General features: G+C 39.2%; 2 protein-coding genes across 2 annotated transcripts; one reads left to right on the forward strand and one right to left on the reverse strand.

Moving 5' to 3' along the window:
- Positions 1–5: 5 nt before the first annotated feature.
- Positions 6–5,058, reverse strand: phkg2 (phosphorylase kinase, gamma 2 (testis)). The gene is made up of 10 exons (XM_077502149.1): positions 4,698–5,058; positions 4,310–4,421; positions 3,943–4,118; positions 3,816–3,870; positions 3,663–3,728; positions 3,431–3,594; positions 3,258–3,348; positions 2,711–2,864; positions 2,509–2,634; positions 6–922 (listed from the first exon to the last, which is right to left on the reverse strand). The coding sequence occupies exons 2-10, from the start codon at positions 4,402–4,404 to the stop codon at positions 677–679; spliced, it is 1,173 nt and encodes a 390-aa protein (XP_077358275.1). The 5' UTR covers positions 4,405–4,421; positions 4,698–5,058; the 3' UTR covers positions 6–676.
- Positions 5,059–5,182: 124 nt separating this feature from the next.
- On the forward strand, positions 5,183–22,052 carry rnf40 (ring finger protein 40). The gene is made up of 20 exons (XM_077502144.1): positions 5,183–5,341; positions 5,731–5,879; positions 5,954–6,121; positions 6,192–6,504; positions 6,586–6,786; positions 7,173–7,294; positions 8,164–8,310; positions 9,574–9,648; positions 9,728–9,847; positions 10,937–11,116; positions 11,222–11,357; positions 12,745–12,866; positions 12,959–13,218; positions 13,301–13,418; positions 14,643–14,792; positions 17,665–17,877; positions 19,875–20,000; positions 20,432–20,572; positions 21,541–21,642; positions 21,717–22,052. The coding sequence occupies exons 2-20, from the start codon at positions 5,742–5,744 to the stop codon at positions 21,891–21,893; spliced, it is 3,009 nt and encodes a 1,002-aa protein (XP_077358270.1). The 5' UTR covers positions 5,183–5,341; positions 5,731–5,741; the 3' UTR covers positions 21,894–22,052.
- Positions 22,053–24,076: the final 2,024 nt, after the last annotated feature.

Here is a 24,076-nt window from a genome sequence, read left to right on the forward strand (position 1 = left end):
TTAGATTCTAGAGCAAATATTAAATAGTATTTATTTAGTCACGTTCAACGGTTATGGTGCAATGGAATGAGTTTTCACAGGAAATACAGTCACAACAGTTAGTTTCTTATGAAGAAACGTGGAGAGATTTTTTTTTTTTTTAACCAAAAACATGCAAGTACAGTAAATATTTCACATTTGACTTTCAGTACTCGTTCGTATCGCAAGAATGTCTACAAGTTTAAGTTCAATACAATCTATTTGTATGCTAATACGCTACTCACAAAAAAGCACAGGATATCAGGATAAACCCTAAATGCACTTGATCCTTTGGTGGAGAACTTAATTTGACTTTCTTGTAACTTTTCAATGCACTTGGTCAGTGTTTCGGTACATTTTAGGTTCATCGTGAAATTTCAGCCGAAAGCCCAAACGTTTTGTGAGTAGTTTGTTCAAGAACTAATCACAGTGTTTTCCTGAAGGTGAGTGTTAGAATCCCAAATAAACACATGAATAAATGCCCTTTTAATGCGAAGCACACTGCAAAAAAAAACAAAAAAAACTTGACAATTGACAGGTTAAAACAACCCAAAAAATGCGCGTGCTTGAGACAGCATGCAGTAAGGCATAAATTCCTGAATCCCTCCTCTTGAAATTAAAACGACAACAGCGCCATTAAAAAAACAAGACGTGAGGTTTATATTTCAAAGTCGTCCAGCTCGAGCAACATGACCTTGGCCGTGTTCTGGAAGAGGGCGGCCCGGTTCTGCTGCTCGCCTTTCTTCACCCAGTGGCCGTAGATGCGGAAGGCGCAGCCGTCGATGAGTTTGCGCACGCCCCGCAGCGAGTAAGGATCTCGGGCCAGCACATCGCGGGTCAGCGGGCGGGCCCTGCGGTAGCGCGCGTACATCCGGATGCATGCCAGCACCGTCACGATTAGCACCTGACGAAGAAGACAACATGGGATCACGTTGGGAGTCCTTGGCGGCGCAACACGGATTTTAGAAGTGTAACAAAGTACTCGTATCGTACTGAATTAGTAACACATGGAATAGGTAACCTTTTTTTGTTTAAAACGGCAGAACAAAGTATGTTTCTGTGACGGTCCCATTTTAAACTCATCCTAGCTAGCACTAAGCTACTTGGTCTCTCAAGTACGGCGTCAAAGTTTGCTATAGGGCTGCACGATATTGGAAAAACATGCGATATAGTTGGTGAATATAGCGATAGATATTGCGATATTTAACATGTACCTAAAGAAAAGACATTTTTATTATCTAATGAAAGAATTACATTTTTTTCATGCGGCAAAATAATCAAACTCAATGTGTTCTTAATTAAATGTAATTACCTCTCGATAATGTTCAACTATTGGATGGCAGTGCACATTTTCATTAAGTAGACTGTGTTCCAACTATGTTTTGCATTTGCATTAGGGTTGGAACACCCACGTAACTAGGGGAGTGGAAACCAAATAAAAAGAGAGGGTGAGGAGAGGATTTGCAGTAGTGAATTGTGTCAGTTCTTCTCCTCTCTCCTCGCGAGCTTTGAACTGAGCGTCTTCTCTCCTTTTTTGTCATGTTTAATAAATGTCAAAGAGGTAAACCTGACAGTCTGACTGGTCAAATTCAGATAAAAGCATAAAAGTCCACATCAAACTTATTGCATGTCTTTGCGTATGCATATTGCATAGGCCAATATCGCAATTTTTTTGTGCAGCCCTACTGGAAACTCCATTTTGTTTGGTGCTAGCACTGTGTTAGCCGGCCAGCAGCGGATCGCCACCCATTCAGGTAAATACCGTAATTTTTTTTTTTTAATCAAAATCCATTTTTATCACTTGACAAAGAGTCCAGTAAAGGTAGAAGTAGTGATTCATTTTACTAAGGCTGGGTTTACAAAATTGATTAATCTATCGAATCAATTTTCCTTTGAGCCTGGTTCATAAAACCATGAATCGATTATTTTAATATCTTTTTCCCATCTATTCATAAGAAAAATATATTTTTACTGTTTTCTTGAAACTTACAGTTAACATGCAATTAAAAGTATTTTCTTACATTTATGACAGACCTGACTTATTGCACGTTAAAGCAATTCAGAATCTTTTAAATGTATATTTACAATTATTGAATTAGAATGATAAATATTTTCATCTCACCCTTGCTGATGTCAATGTTTGTGTTTAAATGTTCGTGTTTTAATTGTTTAACCAGTTACTGGCTCTGCAAAATTTAATTTGGAATGTAATGTTGGTGGAGTTTTTATCATGTCATTGAGGAAATTAGAATCGATACATTTTACTAGAGTAAAAGTAAGAAAAGTACAGACTCTGAAATGGCCTTAAAATTGGATCTTTGACGTCTATAACCGTCAGTGGCAGTGAATGAGTTAAGTGCGAAAGTCTAAATGAATTTTTGCACTCAAGTTCAAAAGTAAAATACAGATTCCTGAAATACCATAGTTAAAGTATTTGTACTCAGTTTCTTCCACTTCCCCCCCAACTGATGGATTTCTGAATCCACTCACCCTGAACGACTTTCTGGGGCTGAAGCATCGCACGTCCTCCTTCTGGTACTGCCTGAAGAAAGGGTGCGCCAAGGCCTGCTCGGCCGTGAGGCGCGCGGCGGCATCCACCACCAGCAGCCTGGAGATCTGAACGTCGGCGTGCAAACATCGAGGTAAGTGTACTTCAATCCACTTATTATCGGTGCAAATAATTCCGGCTCACCAGATCCTTGACGGTGTCCGAGCGGTCGTCCCACTCGGGCGAGCCGAACTTGTGGCGGCCCTCCATGATCATCCTGAGCATCAGCATCTGCTTGCGGTGCCAGAAGGGCGGCGAGCCCGCCAGTAAGGTGAAGAGGATCACGCCGCATGCCCAGCTGTGGTAACACACAGAAGGGTTAGATTGGGATCCAGGTCACGGCACCAACTAAACACTTGCAATATTATACTACTCGATTGCAATATTATACTACTCGAGGGACTGCATACACTCACATCAGTATCAATTTAAAGTAACTGGTGGGGAGTAAAAATATCTGAAATAATGTGGCTGCAAAAGTGTGCACACCCACTTCTAAATTTCTGATGTTCTAGTGGGCTTTTCCTGACATTTTTTTTCACTTTCTAGCAGAAGCCTGAGCGAACTTGTTCAAAAAAATAAATAAAAAGAGAGAGAGACAAGAAACAATCAAACCAAAATAAGCAAATTTAAGCCCACGCTTCCTTCCTTGCGGGACGCAATAAATGAGACGCATCTGGTCTGGACTTACAGGTCAACCTCTTTTCCGTAGCCGGGGTGCATTTCATCCATGGAGCATTTCAGTATTTCGGGAGCCAAATAACCGGGGGTTCCGCAAAGCTCTGATGACAACAACAGACGCAGAGTCGTGATTTTGAAAAGTGTTGCGTCGTGTCGAACACTTTTGATCTCTCACTCGAGTACCTCTCAGCTTCTCCCCGGGCTGCAGCTGCACCGAGAAGCCAAAGTCGGACAGTTTGATGTGTCCATGGTCGTCCAGCAAGATGTTCTCGGGTTTCAGGTCGCGGTGGACGATGTGGCGGGAGTGGAGGTAGCGCACCGCTTCCAGCAGAGCTCGCATCATGCTCCTGCGTTCACGAGCAAGCATGGTCGTGTTTGACACGTTTCTTTGTTTTCATTTTGGACACAAACTCACCTTGTTTCTTTCTCACTCAGTGTAACTTTTTCTGTGAGGTAGTCAAACAGCTCCCCCCGCCGCATACTGTCAAGCAGAAAAAAACGTAACCATTCTTTTATTGACTTATTTTAATTTGTCACAGCAGTAATAGGTACATGTGATCCTACTCACAGGTCAAACACCAGGAAGATGAAGGTCGCAGATTCGTAGGAATCAATGAGTGTAACTAAGTGAAAGAATAAAGGGCTGTTATCAAACTCGCTTCCATTTTTATGTCATGAGTGCATTTTGCACCTACTGATTGACGAGTGGCCCTTGACCATGTTGAGGACTTGGATCTCCTTCAGCGTGGAGGTCTTGACCTCCTCCAACTGCTGGATGGTCATCTTCTCAGAGGTGATCTCGATGATCTTGACGGCCAGCTCCTGCCCCGTGTGCCTGTGCACGCACCTGCGTACCACGCTGCTCACACCCCTAAAAAATGAAGACGACAGCTCAACAGTTAGAATTGCTTTCAAAGTAAACTTTTAACCAGGATGTTCAAATTTGGGGCCAAAAGCCTTATCCGTATGAAATTATGAAAAACACTTCTTTTCTCACTTTTCCATTTCCTGGAAAGAGATATTCTGTGATCTTCCACTACTTGTGTTACCCAATGGACTCACCGGCCAATCACCTCTTTGGGGTCATACTTCTGGTAAAACTCTTTTGCACCCACCCAGTCAGGCAGATCATCTCCAAGCACTATGTCTTTTGTCATGCTGGCGGGATGGAGCGCTTTAGACAACAAAAAAAGGTAGTCAGAGTTCAACTTGAAGGGAACACTCAATAACAGGAACTGCAGTACAGGGAAGTGTGTTTGTTGTATGTAGGTATGTACGTGTTTTCCGATCGCTGTTCTTCCACACACGCGAGGCAGACATAATTGAGATGTATTTTTTCCATGTCTTTCTTGTGCTGTTTCTAAAATATGATATATTACTTATACTTAAGTGCTAGTCGTGGCCTCGCTCGCCGCAGTTCACTGACCGTGTAAAGCTATTCAGTACTCACCATGTATGACAGAGAAACGCTAACAACAAGCACCGTGGGAGCGGTCAAAGGGTGCAGCGTGATGCGACAAAACTAATGTGAAGCCATCACTGCACACGCGTCAGTGGCGATAATATCCGAAGCGAGTCGGTCGAAAAAAAGACTAGATTTGGAATGTGATGACATTTTTCCTGCATTCCTCGTAACTGCATTCGGTTTGTTTTTTTGTTTTTTTCCCCGTCAGTATCGCCCTCACGTGGGCGGAGTGTGTTGCGGTCTTTTTTTTTTCTAACTGTAATTTATATAGTTTATTTTAATTAGAGCACTCAATAAGCATCCAAACTTGAAACACATTCAATAAAAAAATAGCAAAAAATAAAAATAAATCGCTATTTTGCCAGGCAGTGACTTTAGCGGAAATACGCACAGAACTTCCGCTAGCTGCTCCGATGTTTTATATAGTTTATTTTTTAATGAAAACAGAACACTCCATAAGCATCCGAACTTGAACACATTCACTAAAAAAATAAAGCAAAGCAAAAATGAAAATAAAATATAAATAAAATATGTTTGCTTGTTGGCGACTCATGAGCGGAAGTACGTAGCGCCACTTCCGCTAGTTGCTCCGATGACTTGAAGCGTTTCATCAACTTGCTCCTGAGAAGGTTTGTATCGTAGAGACGAAAAACTGTTTCGTTTGCGGACTTTATTGGGAAATTTGTTTATTTATCCGTGTAAAACGTTGTTCCGGTCGTCCAGCAATTCAGTGTGCTTTGACGGAGGCGGTATTATTAGCATTAGCCTACATTACCTCAGTGAATGGGGCTAATATAAGCTAATCGCAGCTAAGTAAAAGGTGCATTTTCGGTTTGGTTAGCCACTTATCTTCCAGATTTACATTTACTCATTATTACCATGCTAACAGTTGGTCGCTTTTTGTTTAAACGAGGTTAAAGTCGAGGGTAGTCGTCAATATAATGAATCAATGAGGGGTTTTAGTTTTTAATTACTTCAAGAGAAGTCTAAATGTTGATTAATGTTGACTTACTCGCAGGGGAAGTCAAAATGTCAGGTGCAGGGGGAGGAAAACGTCCCTCCGGGGGAGACAGTCCCCCCGGCCCACCTGAGAAGAAAAGCAAAAAGGAGGAGAAGACCACCACAACTCTCATTGAGCCCATTCGCATAGCAGGAGTCTCGTCTACGGTGGGTTCATTTACATGGCAAATCTGCCTGCAATTGAATTCAGCATGGTCAAGCCTTTCTTCCTTGGTGTGCAGGAGGAAATGGACATGAAAGTAATCCAGTTTAAGAATAAGAAGCTGAGTGAGCGCTTGGAGCAGCGGCAGGCGATGGAGGACGAGTTACGAGAGAAAATCGAGAAGCTTGAAAAGAGGCAAGCGACTGATGACACCACCCTGCTGATTGTAAACCGCTACTGGTCTGAGGTATTACCACACCAAACAATTGTATTTCTGCAGCATATATAATGATATATGATTAAATATTATATTACAGCTGGAAGAAAAGATCCATGTTCTGCGCAAATGTATTGAGCCAGAGACCCCAGTACCATCAACCCCAGCCCCCCCACCTGCTCCACTACCTGATCCTGTGCCCATGGAGACGGACAGCATCAATATCGCCTCACCAACCTCTGGTGTGCCTCCGCCTCCACTGCCTGAGGTACACAATGACAGAAAGCAACCAGAGCATCAGCAGCAAGATGAAGTAACAAAAGATGGGCACCAGGAGCCTCCCCAGCAGCCTCCACCACCTGATGGATTGGAACATTTAACCGCCACAGAACCCCCACGAGAATCAACCACAGGTTAGTAAATAACTATTTTGTACTGTTTCAATATTTCTGGCCAAACCCTTTTATCTAATCATCAATTCTCGTGCATCGAAGCATTGTCATCGCCACCTCCTCCACTGAGCGACAGCGCCAAAGGTTTCTTGGCCACGCTGGAGAACAGCAGCGAAGAGGAGGTCACGCTGCATCTCCAGGACCGCATGCTGTTCAGCAAGGACGCCATCGCCTGCCTCGTGTGCGTCTTTGACAGACTGCACAGCTGCATCGAAGACATGTGCAAGCAGATCCAAGCTGCAGGTAAGGCAAATGTGTTCTGATGATGGTCGCGGGATTCCGGAGACTTTCAAAGTTGGAAACTTTCGTTGTGAAGTAACTAGTAATTTATAAAATTGATGGCTGGTTTTTGATAGGCAACTTAAATATAAGTTGGGCAAATTGAATTCAAATCACTTCTTTTTTTTTTTTTTTTTTTTAAATGAATTCAAATCACTATTTCAATGTGATTTTTAAACCTTCTGCTTTCATTGGTCGCCTTTTTTAATTTTTGTTAACATGTTCATTTTATTTTAAAAATGAACATCTTAAAATACACCTTTTATATAGCCCAAATAATGAATGATGTGGGGACTTCACTATAATCTGTAAAACTGACAAAGTCACCCAAGAATGTTCTTTCATTGTAGCGTGCGAGGACGAGAGCCTGGCCAGTGTGGGCGCCGTCAACCACACTTTGCTGGATGAGAACCGCAGACTGCGAGACCAGGCCACTCTGCTGCAAGGCCGACATCACAAGACGTCCATGGAGGTGAGATGTCCAAGACTAGGCCTGCTCGATTATGGAAAACATAATAATCACGGTTATTTTTGCAATAATTGAAATCACGGTTATTCAAACAATTATTTCTTTTTTTTCTTTTCTTTTTTTTCTTTTTTTTTTGGTAGAAAACAAAAATGTTTTTAAGCATTTAAGACCAATTAAAAAATAGAAACATGATAATTATGTAAGTCTCTTTTGGACCAAACAGAATTTATAATAATATATATTTATAATTATATTTATTTATTTTTGGCAAAAACTTGAAATTGGAGTGCAGCTCATGCGTAGGACGATCATTTATTTTTTTTGGTACAAAACCAGACAATGTTTCCACATTTAAAAAATATTAAGACAAATTGGTCGACCAAGCAGAATTTATAATAATATATATTTTTTATTTTTTAGCAAAAACTTGAAGTTGGAGTGCAGCATGTGCACTCTGCAGTAGGACGATCATTCAATTTTTATTTATTTATTTATTTATTTATTTATTTATTTATTTTTTTTTTTTGGTACAAAACAAGAAAATGTTTAAACAAATGTAAAAAATCTGAACACAAATAAAATTCTTAATAAAACACTATAGTTATGCAAGTTCCTTTTGGATGAAACAAACTATTAAATTAGTTACTTTAAAATTTAAAAAAGGTACAAAAAAAATTCAAAAATTAGTATTAATATTTTTTTTTTTTTTTTTTTTTTTTTTTTTTTTTTTACGATTATGCTGATTTTGTAATTATGGAGTGTAATAGTTGTAATTGAATTTCGACTAATTGCACAACCCTATCCCAGACACACTCAGTTTGTATCTCTGTATGCACGTCATAAGCAAACAAGCATTTACCCTCTCATGACAGTACAACGAATGGGTGGACAAGGTGACCAGCGCGGAGACCAAGGTGTCGGAAATGGAGACCACTGTGGAGGACCTGCAGTGGGACATTGAAAAACTGCGAAATAGGGAACAAAAGCTCAACAAGCACTTGGCGGAGGCCATGGAGCAGGTGCACTTTTGTTGTTTTGACTATGGGAATTGTGAAATCAGTTCGTCTCTTTTTGCAGTGTTTCTGTCTATTTTGGCACTTCGGACATGACCATATTTGCTCTCTTAAGGGTGTGTTCAATACTGGGAAACGGTCAGAAAATTTAGGATACTAAAAAAAAAAACCCCAAAAAAACAAACATCATTAATTATAACTTGACAATGTCAATGTATATGATCATGTAAAAAAACAAAAAAAAAGGCAGGACAGTGGACTATTGCTTATGTCTGCCTCACAGTTATGGGGTGCGAATTAGGCATGGGCCGATATTAGATTCTGCCAGTATTTTAACCCTAAGCACACAAAAAAACAACAACTGTATCAAAATTACTGCTCTACAATAACTTTTTTTTTTTTTTTTTTTTTTTTTATATATGTGTAACTATTTTTTTCCATTGAACTTAATCTGCTATTTTTAAACAAAATATTGAATATTTGGTACAGAAGAAATGTGCACCGTGCTAAGTTTAAATAAATGTTAACATTCTTCTTTCATTTTAATTATTCTTGGTAGTTTACATTATGCTATCACTGCTGCGCTATTTTTAGAACAGACCTGTGAGCTATTCATGTTGTCCTCGTGGCGAACTAGTGCCCGCTGGCACGTTTATTTTTAAAAAAAAAAGAAAAGAAAGCTCATTAATCAAGAGAGCAAAAGGGCATCTGTGTCCCTTTCACCTTGCTCCCTCTTTCCTCCTTTTGGCTGGAGATACTCACCCCTCTTTTTTCTGATCGAGGGGGGTTAATTGGAGCCAATTAATGTAGGTGAGTGTACGTACACACGTACACATGAGTGTAAGTGGTTGTTTGTCGATATTTGCTCTGTGAATGCCTTGCTGACCAATCCAGAGTGTACCCCACCTCTCACCCACATCATCTGGGATAAGCCTCAACTCAACCCGTGACCCTGATGACGACAAACGCTTTTGAAAGTTGATGTTTTCTCACCAGAATGTTATGGGAGCATCATTGGAAAAATGCATTGCTATCATTTTTTTTTAAATGCCAGTGACAGGAAGCATTTAAATCCAAATAAACAAAATTTAAAGCCATTCTTCCTCAACAGGGTTAATACATGAGGCGCTTTTCCATAGCTGGGGTGAATTAAAATGGATGGATTGGCGGATAGAACAAAAACTATAAATTCTAAAACCAATTTGTAGTGTACTCTTAATATTTCATAATTGGTTTCTAACCTCTGGGTCTATTGTTTGTGGTCTGCAGCTGAAGTCTGGCTACAGTAGCACCGGCAGCTCAGGCGGGCTCGCCGGAGGCCAAATTACATTAACCATTCAAAAGGTGAGTGCTTGTCAAAACGACCCCCTTCCGATTTGCGTATCTTTCATTCATAACTTTGTTTTTTTTCCCCGCTCCACAGTTTGAGAGTCTTAACACAGAGCTGGAGCACATCCAGGAGTTGGCCAACAGCCGCATGGCCGAGTTGGAGAAGCTGCAGGTGGAGCTCCAAGAAGCTGTGAGGGAGAGCGAGAAGCTCAAGGTGACAACGACGTTTCGTGGCCGGCTCGTCGAGCAGCCGCGTGAAACTCTTCTTCCTAACAAGCTGCTACAGTTTGCATGTTCTCATAATACCCACGAGGGTCCCAATTAGGCTCTGGTGGAATGCTGTGCGCATGACGTCAACTGGAGCCACTTCAGCTTTTTCAGCAAGTTCTCAATTGCATTTGTTTTGCTCCCGGCGGGGGCGGCCATGTTGACGAGCGGCCAGACAAACCGCAGCTCAAGTTAGGTTTCATTTCACGAAACAAAGCAGGTGTGAGGGAAGCGGATGTTGAATTGGAGTGTTTGGGGCACCAGAATCTCGCTTTAGTCATTGTACCAATGCCGATGATAAGGAAACGAGCAGCAGCCGATATTAATTTTCAGTAAAAAGTGAATTTAAAAAAAAAATACAAATGCCAATCTTTACTTTTTTTGTAATGTAAGTCTTTATTGGCAAGATTTTTTTTAATTTAATAATAATTATAATTGTTTATTTTTTTTTCCTTATACAATACCAAAATTTAAAAATACCCGAAATCTTAAACCTTCACATTTCTTTGTTTTAATCATAAATAAAAATAAAAGGTTCCCAGGGTCAGCATCATCTCTTATAAAGTCAACTGAAAATTTAAATCAATAGTTCCTTGAGTTTAAAATGGTTTTAGATTTAACTTTTATCGGCCATCAGATTTTTTTTAAAAAAGGCTGATATCGATATTCTTTAAAAAGCCCAGTACCAGCGGGCCGATTATTATAATGTATAGTGCTCCATATAATGAGTTTGCCATTTTGTAGTGTTTGGATGTGTACTGAGTAAATGAATGTATCCCACAATGCAACTTGAAATGCAGTGAACAGCGTTGATCACTAGACAAAACTAGCTAATTGTTATACTTGCACAACTACATGAACTCAGTTTTTTATTTTTACTTCCCATCAAAAAAATTTAATTAATGCACAGTTCAGTTGAACAATTTCGAAGTCACAAATGGTAATTTTTTTATTTTATTTTATGTATTTATTTACATCACAAAAACTTTTGCATTTGAAATTGAGACTGACTGCCGCCGCTTCTTCCACGTCCCAGATGGATTTGCGTAATATTCCGGAGGAGGTCGTGAAGGAGACGCTGGAGTACAAGTGTCTGCAGTCGCAGTTCGCGCTGCTCTACAGCGAGTCCCTGGGAGTGAAAACCCAGCTGGACGAGGCTCGGGCGCTCCTGCTCACGGCCAAGAACGCCCACCTCAGACAGATTGAGCACATGGAGGTACTATATACACATTCGTTGTTCCCAAAAGAACTTTTCTACGTAATTGACATTTTGTTGAGAGACGCCCGTACGCACTAACTTGTGCGCATCCGACCCACTTAGAGTGACGAGCTGTCCCTTCAGAAGAAGCTGCGCACGGAAGTCATCCAGCTGGAGGACACGCTGGCCCAAGTGCGCAAAGAATACGAAATGTTGCGCATTGAGTTTGAGCAAAATCTTGCCGCCAACGAGCAAGCGGGTACCGTATAATGCACCAAACCGCACCAAAACAGTCAAACACATAACTTTATATTAGGAAGTTTTGTCATTTTTTTTAATCTTATTTAATAATTTTACAAGTGTTGTTTTATTATTACAAAATTGAACATAATTTTTTTTTTTTGTCGGCATTGTTTGGGGTAGTGTTCATTTTATCTGGCATTTTTAAATTTAGTCTCAGTTTTAGTCCAATTTCAGTCAGGCTTGTTCGTTTTTATCATAGTCCACCCCACCCCATCCCATTTTTATTTAGTCTATTTTTAGTCGACTATAAAACTAGCATTTTAGTCTTTATTTTAGTCCAAGCAAACATAATTTTATTCATCTAGTTTTAGTCAACAAAAACTGTCAACATTTTAGTTTCAGTCAGGCTAATCATTTTATCCCTGTATATTTTTTGTCAGCAGATATGTTGAACATTTTGGATCTAAAACGATTTCACCTACAATTTTCTCTAATCATTTTGATGTAAAATGTCACACACAATTACAGTACATCAACAAGTGGCTACTATGGCTCGATGCTACAAGCTAGTAAGTTAGCAGGCATTAGTTAGCGGTCGGATTAACATTAGTTTTAATGTTGTAGCCGTTGTCTTTTTTTTTTTCAACAGTCATATAATTTTCATCTCGTTTTTGTTCATGAACTAAAATGTCCATAGATTTTAGTCCAGTTTTTTTTTTTTTAAGTGCAGTACGTTTTCGTCTCGTCTTCATTAGTCGATGAAAATGTATACTGATTTAGTCGTAATTGTTTGTTTTTGAGGGTTTTAGTCTAGTCTAGTTTTAGTCCAGGGGAAAAATGTGCGTTGACAAAATTATTTTTGTTTAGTTTTCGTTGACGAAATCAATATCAATGTCAATTTACTCATTTCAGTGGGGAAAAATGATTTAAATCTGTTGTGATATAGAGATTTGAAAATAATTCTCTTGTGCTGCAACTATTGCTGTCACTACAATCGATTAATCTATGGATTATTTAATTGACTAATCTGATTATTTTAAGTTTGCATTAAAGTGTATTACAAAAGTATTTTTTCTCTTTTATTAACTAGTGATTGGTGTTTATCTCGTACGTCATATTTGTATAGTGATTGAAAAAGGGGGATTGATGTTGTACTATGGTTACCGGTTTGAACAGTCATTGTTTTCCAATGTAAAAACAGATGTTTGCAAACACAGCAGAGAATCAGTCTTCTTTCACGAAGGACTACAGAAATTGGTGAACAGTTACTGTTGATATATTGAAATCACAGGATTTGGACAATTTTAAATTCAAACCATGGCTCCAAACGATTATGCAATTATTAAAATAGTTGTTGATTTTTATTATTATTTTTTTCCCATCCTGTCTGCCATCCTCTCCAGGACCAATCAACAGGGAGATGCGCCACTTAATCAGCAGCCTTCAGAACCACAATCTGCAGCTGAAAGGGGACGTGCAGCGCTTCAAGAGGAAGCTGCGCGAAACCCAGATCGAAATCAACAAGGTAAGATGAGCCGCGTTTTAAGTTTGAAGTTCATCAAGCGAAAGAAGACGATGAGCAGCTCTCAACCGATTTTTTGTATTTTTTGGTGCAAGCTACGCTGCCTGAGCAGCGACGCCGGCGTTCTCGCCCTGGAGGAGTCGAGCGGCGACGCGGTGGACGTGAAGAAAGAGGAAGACGAGGACCAAGAGGAGGAGGAGGAGCGGCGGAAGGAGATGGAGAGGCAGCGGGCCCGCGAGAGGGAGCGGGAGGCGGAGCGCGAACGCGAGCGAGAGCGCGAGCGCGAGAGGCAGCGCAGCGACGAGCTCAAGAGGAAAGACTCGGACACCTTGAAGATGCTCCGGGTCGAGCTCAAGTACGTCCGCGCCGACGCCATTTTGAGTCTAGTTGTTGAACCCGGCGTTGTGTAAACATCTTGTGGGTTTGTGGTCGTTCAGGAAAGCTCAAGAGTCCCAGAAGGAGATGAAGCTCCTGTTGGACATGTACAAATCGGCTCCAAAGGAGCAGAGGGACAAAGTGCAGCTCATGGCAGCTGAACGCAAATCCAAAGCTGAGGTCTGTTTTTTTTGTTTTGTTTTTTTTTCCCCCCCTCCATCTTTATCCTTTGAGGGTGACTCATTGCAAATAGGGATGGGTGATATAAACCATAAAATAAAATCTCAAGTGTTATTTCCACAAAAATCTTTTTCCCCCAGATTTTTTTTCTCTTAACATTTGCTTATAAAAGATATGTCAGTCATATTGTAAACAGTTTTATTATTTTATTTATTTTTTCCACTTCTGAAATTTCCTCTTTTTCTAAATATATAATTCAATTTAGAATTGTTTAATTGAAATTCAATTACAATTTCAATTATTGCACTCCACAATTATAAATTCAGCATAACCGTAAAGAAAAAAAGATTGTAAATAATAATTCTTGAGGTGTTTAAATTTATACATTTGCACCTTTTAAAAAAAAAAAAAAAAATTAAATAACTAATTTAACAAATTTTATTTAATCCAAAAGGAACTTGCATATTTATAGTGTTTCAACCATTTTTTTTTTTCGTCTTAAATTTTTTTACGTTTAAACAGTTTCTTGTTTTGTACCAAAAAATAAATGATCGTCCTAATTATGATTTCAATTATTACCAAAATAATAAAATAACAACCAATCACAGCTCAGCTTAAAAAAAAACAACAACAGGTGAGCTTTGATTGGTTGTTGCCTGAGCCCGAAGCAACATTGATGTCATCTTCAGTCGACAGCTAATGGCAAAATGGCCGCCCCCTGAGATGGATAATTTTGCTGCTTATTCATATTCCACTAACATATCAACCAGAATGCCATATTATTAGACCAGTGGGGCTGCATAGAACATATTGTTGTTAAAACTTTTCTGTGGGTTTGACTTCCCTCTATAAATGTTATTTTATTATTTTTTAAAGAGAGAGCTCAGAATTGTTCATTGAGCAGTCTTACCGATTTAACATCTTATCAGTTTTTTTTTTTTTTTTTTTTTTTTTTTTTTTTTTTTGTGTGTGCGCGTATGTACGTTTGTGTGTGTGCCTGTGAATTCGTGTAAATTTTTACTCATTAGTTCCCCTAAAACCTAATAAAAATCCAATTACCCTTCACCTTAACCGGATAAATGTGATTGGGTAATTCTGAACACAAGATTTTTTTTTTCTTCTTGAAGTTGTACAGGTTATAGGTCACAATCATGTCATCCCCCCAAAAAAATGCCACTTGAGTGTTCCACATTTCCCGTAACGTTATGCGACGTCCGCGTGCAGGTGGACGAGTTGCGGATGCGAGTGCGCGAGCTGGAGGAGCGCGAAAGGAAGGAGAGCAAGAAGCTGGCGGACGAAGACGCCCTGAGGAAGATCCGAGTGGCGGAAGAGACCATCGAGCATCTGCAGAAGAAGCTGGGCGCCACCAAGCAGGTATTCAATCATCACGCGCGCGTGCACACACGCCGAGCTTTACTTCAAGATGGAGCATGTGGACTCGGTTCAACATGATGCAATAGTAAAGGGAGGAGCAGCCGAATGATTGACTGGGGGGTTGGAAAAACAGATTTTGTGGGGTTAGGAGGGGGGCGAAATCATTTTGGGTGTGCCTCTCTGAGTGTAACGACGTCCAAGTCTGTCAGGTCAGGGAATGACGCCACACGTGGAAGGCCGTCATTGAGATGCGGACGAGCCAAAAAGCAAAATCTCGCTGAGGTCGAGTGTCGCTTCAGCAATGTTGTCATTGGTTAAACCTGAGCCACCACCACATATCGGACACACCCACGTGAGCTCATGTCCTACTCTCCATATTAAAACGCTTGTACCTTTTGACCTCAACATTTTTTTTAGTACAGCACTGGAGAACCCCCCCCAAAGTCCTCCGAGGGCCATACTTACAAATACATGAAAAAAAAAATTATGACGCAAGTCTAGAACAAATGTTGCATTTGTGAGTTAAACATTTTTGGGGATTTTGTGTAATGTTTCCTCTGAGATTTTCAGTCTTTTTACAACATGCTTGGCACTTGTGATTATTGTTCTTGTGGGCCATAGGTTTGTTCTCTTTTCGTGTCCTGGCAAAGACTGCAGTTGTCAATTGTTATTTTGACACCAAGAAAACACAAATATTACACTCCTCCCTACCAATAGATTTGGGCTGATTAAAATTGGCGACATATCACATAAATCTGTGACCCTGCATGTGTGCTATCGCTCAAATATTGTTTTACAATCTGATCATTCCATTGATAAATCGGATCTATTTTTTTTTTTTAATTGTTATGAAACAAAATGTGCATGTGAGGTGCAGGTTTTATTGTTGTCCACTTGGCGTCGCTACCTTCACGTTCCACTCTAAAATATATGTGTGAGTGAGTGTCTTTCAAAGGTGGCCTGGTGAGTGACGTGGGTGTCGGTGAATGAGTGTGTCGGGTTGGCTGTTGTGCGCTCAGGCTAGCAGCTAGCTGTTTGACAAGTATCCTTATTTTCAACATGGCTAGATGAGGGAGAATCTGATTGTGCTCCACTGTAAATGTCAAATGTGGAAACAACTTTACTGATGCCCAATCATCAGTAGATGACGCCATTGCTCCATTTTATAAGAAATAAACCCAGTTTGAGAGTCCATGGCTGCATTTTTATGCAACCCACATTTTTCTACTGTCGATTATGAAAGAACGGGGCAAGGCAGAAAGGAGAGAATCGATGCTACCATTTGTCAGATTCAGTTTATATATTATTATTGAACATAATATCATGTGGGTATTGAAAATTTTGGAATTTTGTGTTTAACGACCAAACCATTAGCTACTTTGTGTGTGCATGGGTGTGGCATCACTTGGGTTAATTGCGTGTTTATTTTATGACCTTTTAAGTTTGGGCTGCTCGATTATGAGAAAATATGAATCACGACCATCTTGGTAACAGTTGAAATCACGATTAGGACGATCATTTATTTTTTGGTAAACAAAAAAAATGTTTAAACGTCAAATATTAAGACAAAATTCTTTGAAACACTAATTATGCAATTTCCTTTTTGATTAAACAAAATGTATTAAATGTATTTTAAAATAAAATAAAAAATGTGCAAAGGTATAAATTTAAACAACTCAAAATTAGTATTAATCATCTCGGGGTGACCATTTTGCCACTTGCTGTTGAATGAAGATGACATCACAATTGCTCAGGCAAAGACCAATCACAGCTCACCTGTTAAGCTGAGCTGTAATTGGTTATTTTATTTATTTTTTTATTTTATCCATCCCTCCATCCATTTTCTTGACCGCTTATTCCGTCACAAGGGTCACAGAGGGTGCTGGAGCCTATCTCAGCTGGCTTTGAGCAATAGGTGGGAGAGACCCTGAACTGGTTGCCAGTCGGACAACCATCCACATTTTTTTTTTTTTTTGCTGAAATCACGATCAGGACAATCATTTATTTTTTGGTACAAAAGAAGAAAATGTTTAAACGTAAAAAAATTTTAAGACCAGTAAAATTCTTTGAAACGCTATAATTATGCAAGTTCCATTTGGATGAAACAAAAATTGTTAAATTATTTAAAAAAATTTAAAAGGTGCAAATGTATACATTTAAACAACTAAAAATCATTATTAATAATCTATGTTTTTTTTGCATTTATTTATAATTATGCTGTTTTTGTAATGGTGGAGTATAATTGTAATTGAATTTAAAATAATTGCACAGCCCTAGTTAAAGTGATTGAAAATGTGAAATGATCACAAACTTTGGACATTTACTTTCTTTTATAGGCTCCTTTTTTTTTTTTTTTTTTTTTTTTTTCTCCTAGCGTATGGCTAAATATTTCATTTCATTCAATTCAATTGAATGCGGTTATGTTTTTGGGGCAAAAAACTAATAATTCCCATGGCATTTACGGGTGCACGTTGAATCCTTGTATAAACGTCTCCCAGGACCTAAAATGTTGAAGAACGCCCATTTGAAATGGTCCAGTACACATTTGACGAGCTCAATGAGACGTCCGCGTTGGACTAGCCTGCGGCACCTTCCGCTTGGGAGGTCCAGTCCGACTAACGCGGTCCAGACTCTTCCTGAATTCGCAAACGGCCTCAGGCCCAGCGCGAATGCACAGTAACTCGGTATGGTTCACATTTGTTCAACCGAATTCCTTCCTGCCCAAAATCCAGTTCTTCAAAACCAAAAGATCTAATATGGACGCTGCTTGAGTTGTCGGTTTTGTTACGAGGGCGCACAAGTCGCATGCTGCTTTCAACGCTCTGGTCGGAAGCAGGCGGCGTCACGGCAACCGATGTTTGTTTGCGTGTAGGAGGAGGAGGCGCTGCTGAGCGAGATGGACGTGACGGGCCAGGCCTTCGAGGACATGCAGGAGCAGAACAGCCGGCTGTTGCAGCAACTGCGCGAGAAGGACGACGCCAACTTCAAGCTGATGAGCGAGCGCATCAAATCCAACCAGATCTACAAGCTGCTCAAGGAGGAGAAGGAGGAGCTGGCCGACCAGGTCCTCACCTTCAAGACGCAGGTGGGACGCCAAACGTGATGACGGGGGGGGAAGTCAACACACACAAAAAAAACGTAATATGTTGTATTTGCAACCACTAGTCTTAACACGGCATTTTATTTAATGTTGCGTTTGCTAAGCAGAAGAAGCCACCTGTTTTTAATCCATCTCATAAGGCGGCAATTTTGCAATTTGTCGTTGACTGAAAATGACATCACAGTTGTTCAGGTTGAGTTCAACCAATCACGGCTCAGCTTCAGAAAACAGGTGAGGCCTGATTGGTTGAAAACTAGGGGCGTTAAGAAAAATTGATTCGACGATATAATCACGATATTACAGCACGTAATTCTTGTATTGATTCGATATGCGGCCAAATTGATGTTTAAACATCAATTTTAGATGGAAATATTCAACAAAATGTCTTACTTGGGGTTAGGGGTCACACTTTAAACTTTAAAGTGTGGCCCTCAATAACTGAAGTATCCCTTTAAAGTTTAAAGGGATACTTCAGTTATTTAGCCCATTATAGCAATAAAAAGTTAATATTTTGTCTATAATTAATTTGATATTTTCATTATTTTTCATGTACAATTAGTACCTTTAAAAACACATTTTGCAACTTGCTGTCGACTGAAAATGACATCACAAGGGTAACCAATCACAGCTCACCTGTTTTCTAGGTTTAGTAATGTGACATTCACAAGCTGAGCTGTGATTGGTTACCTGAGCCCTTGTGATGTCATTTTCAGTCGACAGCAAGTTGCAAAATTTGTTTTTAAAGGTACTAATTGTACATAAAAAATAATGAAAATATCAAATTTATTATAGGCAAAATATTAATGTTTGACTGCGAAAAATGGCTAAATAAGTAAAGTATCCCTTTAAGCATGGAATAATGTTATTAATGGAACATTAAGCCTTAATATTTTATGTTAATGCTGTTCAAACATGAAACAGATTGCAACTTGTTAGTTAAATACATTATCATACAAATCTTACAGTGTACATGTACAAGTTTAATGATTAGTATTTTCTAAATTTGAGTTTAAAAAAAGAAACATCGCAATAATCAATTTACAGATTTGTATCGGGATTAATTGGTATCAAATGAAATCGTGACCAATGAATCGTGATACGTATCGAATCGCCAGATGCTAGGCAATTTACATTGAAAACATTTATTGTGCATATCAAACCGAAAATGTATTTATTTATTTTTTTGTGCAAATGAACACAGCTGATATTATAAATATTGAATATATTTTTTAGGGGCCTTCTCCTGACTGACATTTTTCTTAATGTACTGCTTAATTTTTTGTTTGCCGACGTGTCGCATGCTTACTCTCCCGCTGTTGTATTAATTTCTCCCTCCTCAGTTTACTATTCTACCAATTAATTAGCGGCGTATAATCAATTACTCTCCACTGTAATGCGGGTCCATTCAAACCAATATAAAGTGTACTGCTCCTATTCTGGTGTTTTGCTACTGGAGGTTTACAGGTTAGCATAGCGGTTAGCATAGTTTCTCCATTTTGTCCTGTACTCTCATCCCTTTGTGGTACACAATTGACTACTTCTTATCCTTGAGTGAAAAGGGAAAACAGTACTTGTTGTCATTGTAACTTATTTGCCGTGCTAGTTCGTCAGCCACAACTTGTAGACGGTGGAGTAAGTTAGCTTAGCATCTAGCATTTCGCTTGAAAAGCAGGGAGGATTGGTGACTGTTGGATGTAGACACTGACATCGTGAACAAATGTCATTTAAATAAATCAGCTACATTAATAGTCAACCGAATATACTGTACACTCCTAATTGATGTGCCCCAAAAAAATGTGTCAACAGGGCAGCAAAAGCAAAATTAGAAAGCTCCTCAACACACTTCAACATAGTTCCTTGGCACCAAGCCGCCACCAGATGGAGCCAAAGCCACACTTTGATTGCTTTGGCCAATACACAAAAAAAAAAAAGTTGCTAATGTGGTCTTTTTTTCTTTTTTTTTCTTTTGTTTGTCTTGACAGGTGGATGCTCAATTGCTGGTGGTGCAGAAGTTGGAGGAAAAAGAGGGCGTCCTTCAAAGCTCACTGGCCACGCTGGAGAAAGAGCTTTCGCTGAGGACTCAAGCGCTGGAACTCAACAAGCGGAAGGTGAGGCCCGCTTGCTGCTTTGAAAAAGTCTACACACCCCCTGCTCAGATGCCGGTTTTTAAAAATCTTTTCACAACTTTTCTTTTTCTTTTTTCTTTTAAAGTGCCTCTGATGAGCCCCAAATAAAAGTTCAGCTGTTCTAGTAGGCGTCTGTACTGTCTATTGAAATTCAGTTTCTTTCTTAAGCTTTTAATATACTCTTACAGGACTTAAGTTTCCTGTAAAGCTATGAATTTGTATAGTTGTCCTTCTAATTCCAATAGCTGTTATGGGGAACACATGTTGTGTTAATATTATGAGGGGGTCCTTGTGAAAATGTCTCCCAGGATGTTTGAAAAAAATGTTTGAAAGGCCCTCAAGCATACGTTTGTGAAAGCTTGTTACAGAGTGACATTGTTTTGTTTAGTTTTTTTGTTTTCTTCCTGCTCGAGGCGGTGGAGGCCGCACAGCTGGCCGAGGACCAGAAGGTGCAGCTGGAGCACACGCAAGCCAAACTCAAGGAGATCCAGGTCGCCGTCGCCGAGAACCGCACGGCCCGCGAGAGGGAGAGCAGCAACCTCAAGCGGGCGCAGGTTAGCCGCGTATGAACAAACTCCTTTCGCTTCCTTTTTAACACTCGCACATGCGATAAGCAACTTTTGTCGTTTTCTTTGCAAGCCTTTGGAGTGTAGCTTTTGATATCAGAAACTCTGCTGAATGAAAGCTCTTAAATTTGATCAAAGTGGCCTTTAAAAAAACAAAAAAACTCTTAAAGTCTGGAATGCGCCTTCATCAAGTCTGCACAGACTCTTCCCGTAAAATAAAAAACAGCAGTAAAGATAAGAATCCGCATACGAGGGCTGTGCAATTAATTGAAATTCAATTTCAATTATTACACTCCACAATTACAAAATCAGCATAATTGTGGAAAAAAAAATAGTAATTCTGTTAAAGTTGTTTAAATTTAGACATTTCCACTTTTTTTTTTAATGTTTTTAATAATTTAATATTTTTTTCATCCAAAACGAACTTGCATAATTATAGTTTCAAATAATTTTGTTTGTCTTAATTTTTTATTTGTTTTTTACATTTAAACATTTTGTTTTGTACCAAAAAAAAATGTTGCACTCCAACTTCAAGTTTTTGCCAACATAAATAAATAAATATTATTATAAATATATATTATAATAAATTCTGTGAACTTACATAATTATAGTTTTTTTTTTTTTTAATTGGTCTTAATATTTTTAAATGTTTAAACATTTTCTTTTGTACTAAAAAAATAATTGAATATCCATGATTTCAATTATTGCCAAAATAATTGATTATTTTTTCCATAATTGAGCAGCCCTACCACATATGGAAAATAAATAATCAAATGGTTATTTATTCCTATATTTTTTTTAAATCAATTTGGCTGCACCACTATTTTTTTTTATTTATTTTTTTTCTGCCTATATCAGCTCCAAGATTCGAACCTGAAGCTTCAAAGCTGCGCGGCAAACATGTTGTCCCCTAGTGTGTTGTGCTGCGTGCAAATGTCATCCATCTTGTGTTCCAGGAGGATCTTTCCAGGCTGAGGCGGAAGCTGGAGAAACAGAAGAAGGTGGAGGTGTACTCGGACGCCGACGAGATCCTGCAGGAGGAAATCAACCAGTACAAGGTGCGAGAAATGGGCGGGGTCAAATGTTCGTCCTCCCCCTCTAATGTCACTTTTGTGTTTGTTTGTGTGCGCAGGCCAAGCTGCGCTGCCCGTGCTGCAACACGCGCGACAAAGACACGGTACTCACCAAGTGTTTCCACGTCTTCTGCTACGAGTGCCTGAAGATGCGCTACGACACGCGCCAGCGCAAGTGCCCCAAGTGCAACTGCGCCTTCGGGGCCAACGACTTCCACCGCATCTACATCACCTAAAACAACAAAACAAAACGAACGGGGGTAGACATTTTTTTTTCCTTTTTTCTTCTTCTTTGGACATTTTTGTTAAGTGCAAACGGATGGTGAGCGACTTGTCGTCTGTTAGTTGAATAAAAAGCGGGCGTTGGCAAGACGTAAGTGAGCTCGTTACACGTCCGTGTCCGGCTGCTTTTTTCTCACCTGCCGACATGCATTCCTCACACGTCTTCCAGCGTTTCTTTGCATGCAGGAAATGGGAAAAAAAAAAAGCGTCGGATGACGTCGGTCGGGCAGGAGGAGGCCCGCGTGGGAGATGCTTATGATTTAGAGCGCGCGACACGCACGCCTAACGTGTGACATCATCGCAGAGCTGCTATACAGTAGGGCGGGTGACAAGTCTTTAAGCAGAAATCGCTTTGGCACGCAGTCAGCGCATACGACACTCTTTGCATCAGTGAGTGGGCGTTAGTGTGTTTTCTGCGTGCTTTTGTGTGTCTTGTTTCTGTGCATTTTTGTTTGTTTAGCTTTTGTGTGTCCGTTTTGTGTATGTTGTGACGTGTGTGTCTGTCTGTGTCATGGCTGTTTTTGTTTTCTGTGTGTGGTTGGACATGTTTGTGTTTGCATGTATTTTGCTGTGTTGTTTTATTTCCTGTGTGTTTCATGCCTTTGTTACTATTTTGTGTGTTTTCTTTCATGTACTGTTTGGTGTGTCTTGTTGCACTTTTTTTTCTATTTTGTTTGTTCATGCTTTTGTTAATGTGTGTTTTCTTGCATGTTTTTTGTGTGCATTTGTTTCATGGTTGTTTTGTGTTTGTGTGCGTTTTGTGTTGTGATTTTCATGCTTTAAAGGGATACTTCACTTATTGAGCCCATTATAGCAATAAAGTTAATATTTTGCCTATAATTAATTAGATATTTTCATTAATTTTTATTTTGAAAATAACATCACAAGGGCTCAGGTAACCAATCACAGCTCACCTGTTTTCTAGGTTTGGTCATGTGACATTCACAAGCTGAGCTGTGATTGGTTACCTGAGCCCTTGTGATGTTATTTTCAAAATAAAAATTAATGAAAATATCTAATTTATTATCGGGAAAATATTAATGTTTGACTGCCAAAAATGTCTAAATAAGTAAAGAATCCCTTTTAACTTTTTTGTGTCTTGTGCTTTGTGTGTTTCATGCTTTTGTTACTTTGTGTATCTGTTTGGGTTTTTTTTGTGCGTGTGTATGTTGTGATGTGTGTGTCTGTGTCATGGCTGTGTTTTTAATTTGTGTTAATTTGAGTGTACCTGTTTTGTTTCATTTGTGTTTGTTTTATTTTTATTTTTTGTTCCCACGTGTGTACGTGCATCTATTTTATTTATTTATTTATTGTTTTTGCGTTCGTGTTTGTGTGCACTTTGTTGTTTTTCCTTTGTTTCTATTTTTGTTTGTGGCCGTGAATTTGTATGTATTTGTGTGGTTTATTTGTTGTGCTTGTATTTACGTTTTTTTTTTCATGTGTGTGACTTTTTTCTATTTTTTTGTGCTTTTGTTATTGTGCGGGGTTTTTTTTTGCATGTTTTTTACGTCTCATGATTGTTTTTGTTTGTGTGTTTCATGCTTTTACTTTTTTGTGTCTTTGTGCCCTGTTTGTATGTTTCATGCATTCGTTACTTTGTGTTTCATTTGTGGACAGTATCTGTTTTTGTGTGTCTGTGTCATGGTTGTGTTTTGTTTTCTGTGTGTGGTTGGAGTTTGTGTGTACCTGTGTTGTTTTGTTTCATTTGTGTGAGTTTGTTGCATTTTTATTTTTATTTATTTCTTTTTGTTCCCATGTGTGACTGTTTTGTGTTGTATCTGTTCTTGTGTTTGGTATGTGCATGTTTTTTTTTTCATAGTTGTGTGCACTTTGTTGTGTTTCTTTACTATTTTTTGTGTGGGTGCGAAAGTGTTGTGTTTTCGTATGTGCCTGTATTTGTGTGTATTTGGTGTGTGTATGTTGCACTTTTTTCTATTGTTTTGATGTGCTTTTGTTAATGTGCATATTCTTGCATGTTTTTTTTTTTAACGTGTTTGTTTCATCATGATCGTTTTGTGTTTGTGTGCGTTGAGTTGTGCGTTTCATTTGTATGTGTGTGCGTGTGTGTGTTGGTCCCGTTGCCATGGAGCCCCCGGGCGCGTTTGACACAACATCTGCAGCTTCTAGTGGCTCATTA

The sequence above is a fragment of the Festucalex cinctus genome, chromosome 17, assembly GCF_051991245.1.
Source record: "Festucalex cinctus isolate MCC-2025b chromosome 17, RoL_Fcin_1.0, whole genome shotgun sequence".
NCBI classification, from domain to species: domain Eukaryota; kingdom Metazoa; phylum Chordata; class Actinopteri; order Syngnathiformes; family Syngnathidae; genus Festucalex; species Festucalex cinctus.

Coding starts and splice junctions, on each gene's coding strand:
- phkg2 (XM_077502149.1), bottom strand. CDS start 4,404: ATGACAAAAGACATAGTGCTTGGAGATGATCTGCCTGACTGGGTGGGT. Junction 3,871..3,942: donor CAAGGGCCACTCGTCAATCA/GTAGGTGCAAAA, acceptor TCTTTCACTTAG/TTACACTCATTGATTCCTAC. Junction 923..2,508: donor GCCCCAGAAAGTCGTTCAGG/GTGAGTGGATTC, acceptor CTTCTTCGTCAG/GTGCTAATCGTGACGGTGCT.
- rnf40 (XM_077502144.1), top strand. CDS start 5,742: ATGTCAGGTGCAGGGGGAGGAAAACGTCCCTCCGGGGGAGACAGTCCC. Junction 8,311..9,573: donor TGGCGGAGGCCATGGAGCAG/GTGCACTTTTGT, acceptor TGTGGTCTGCAG/CTGAAGTCTGGCTACAGTAG. Junction 14,793..17,664: donor AGCTGGGCGCCACCAAGCAG/GTATTCAATCAT, acceptor GTTTGCGTGTAG/GAGGAGGAGGCGCTGCTGAG.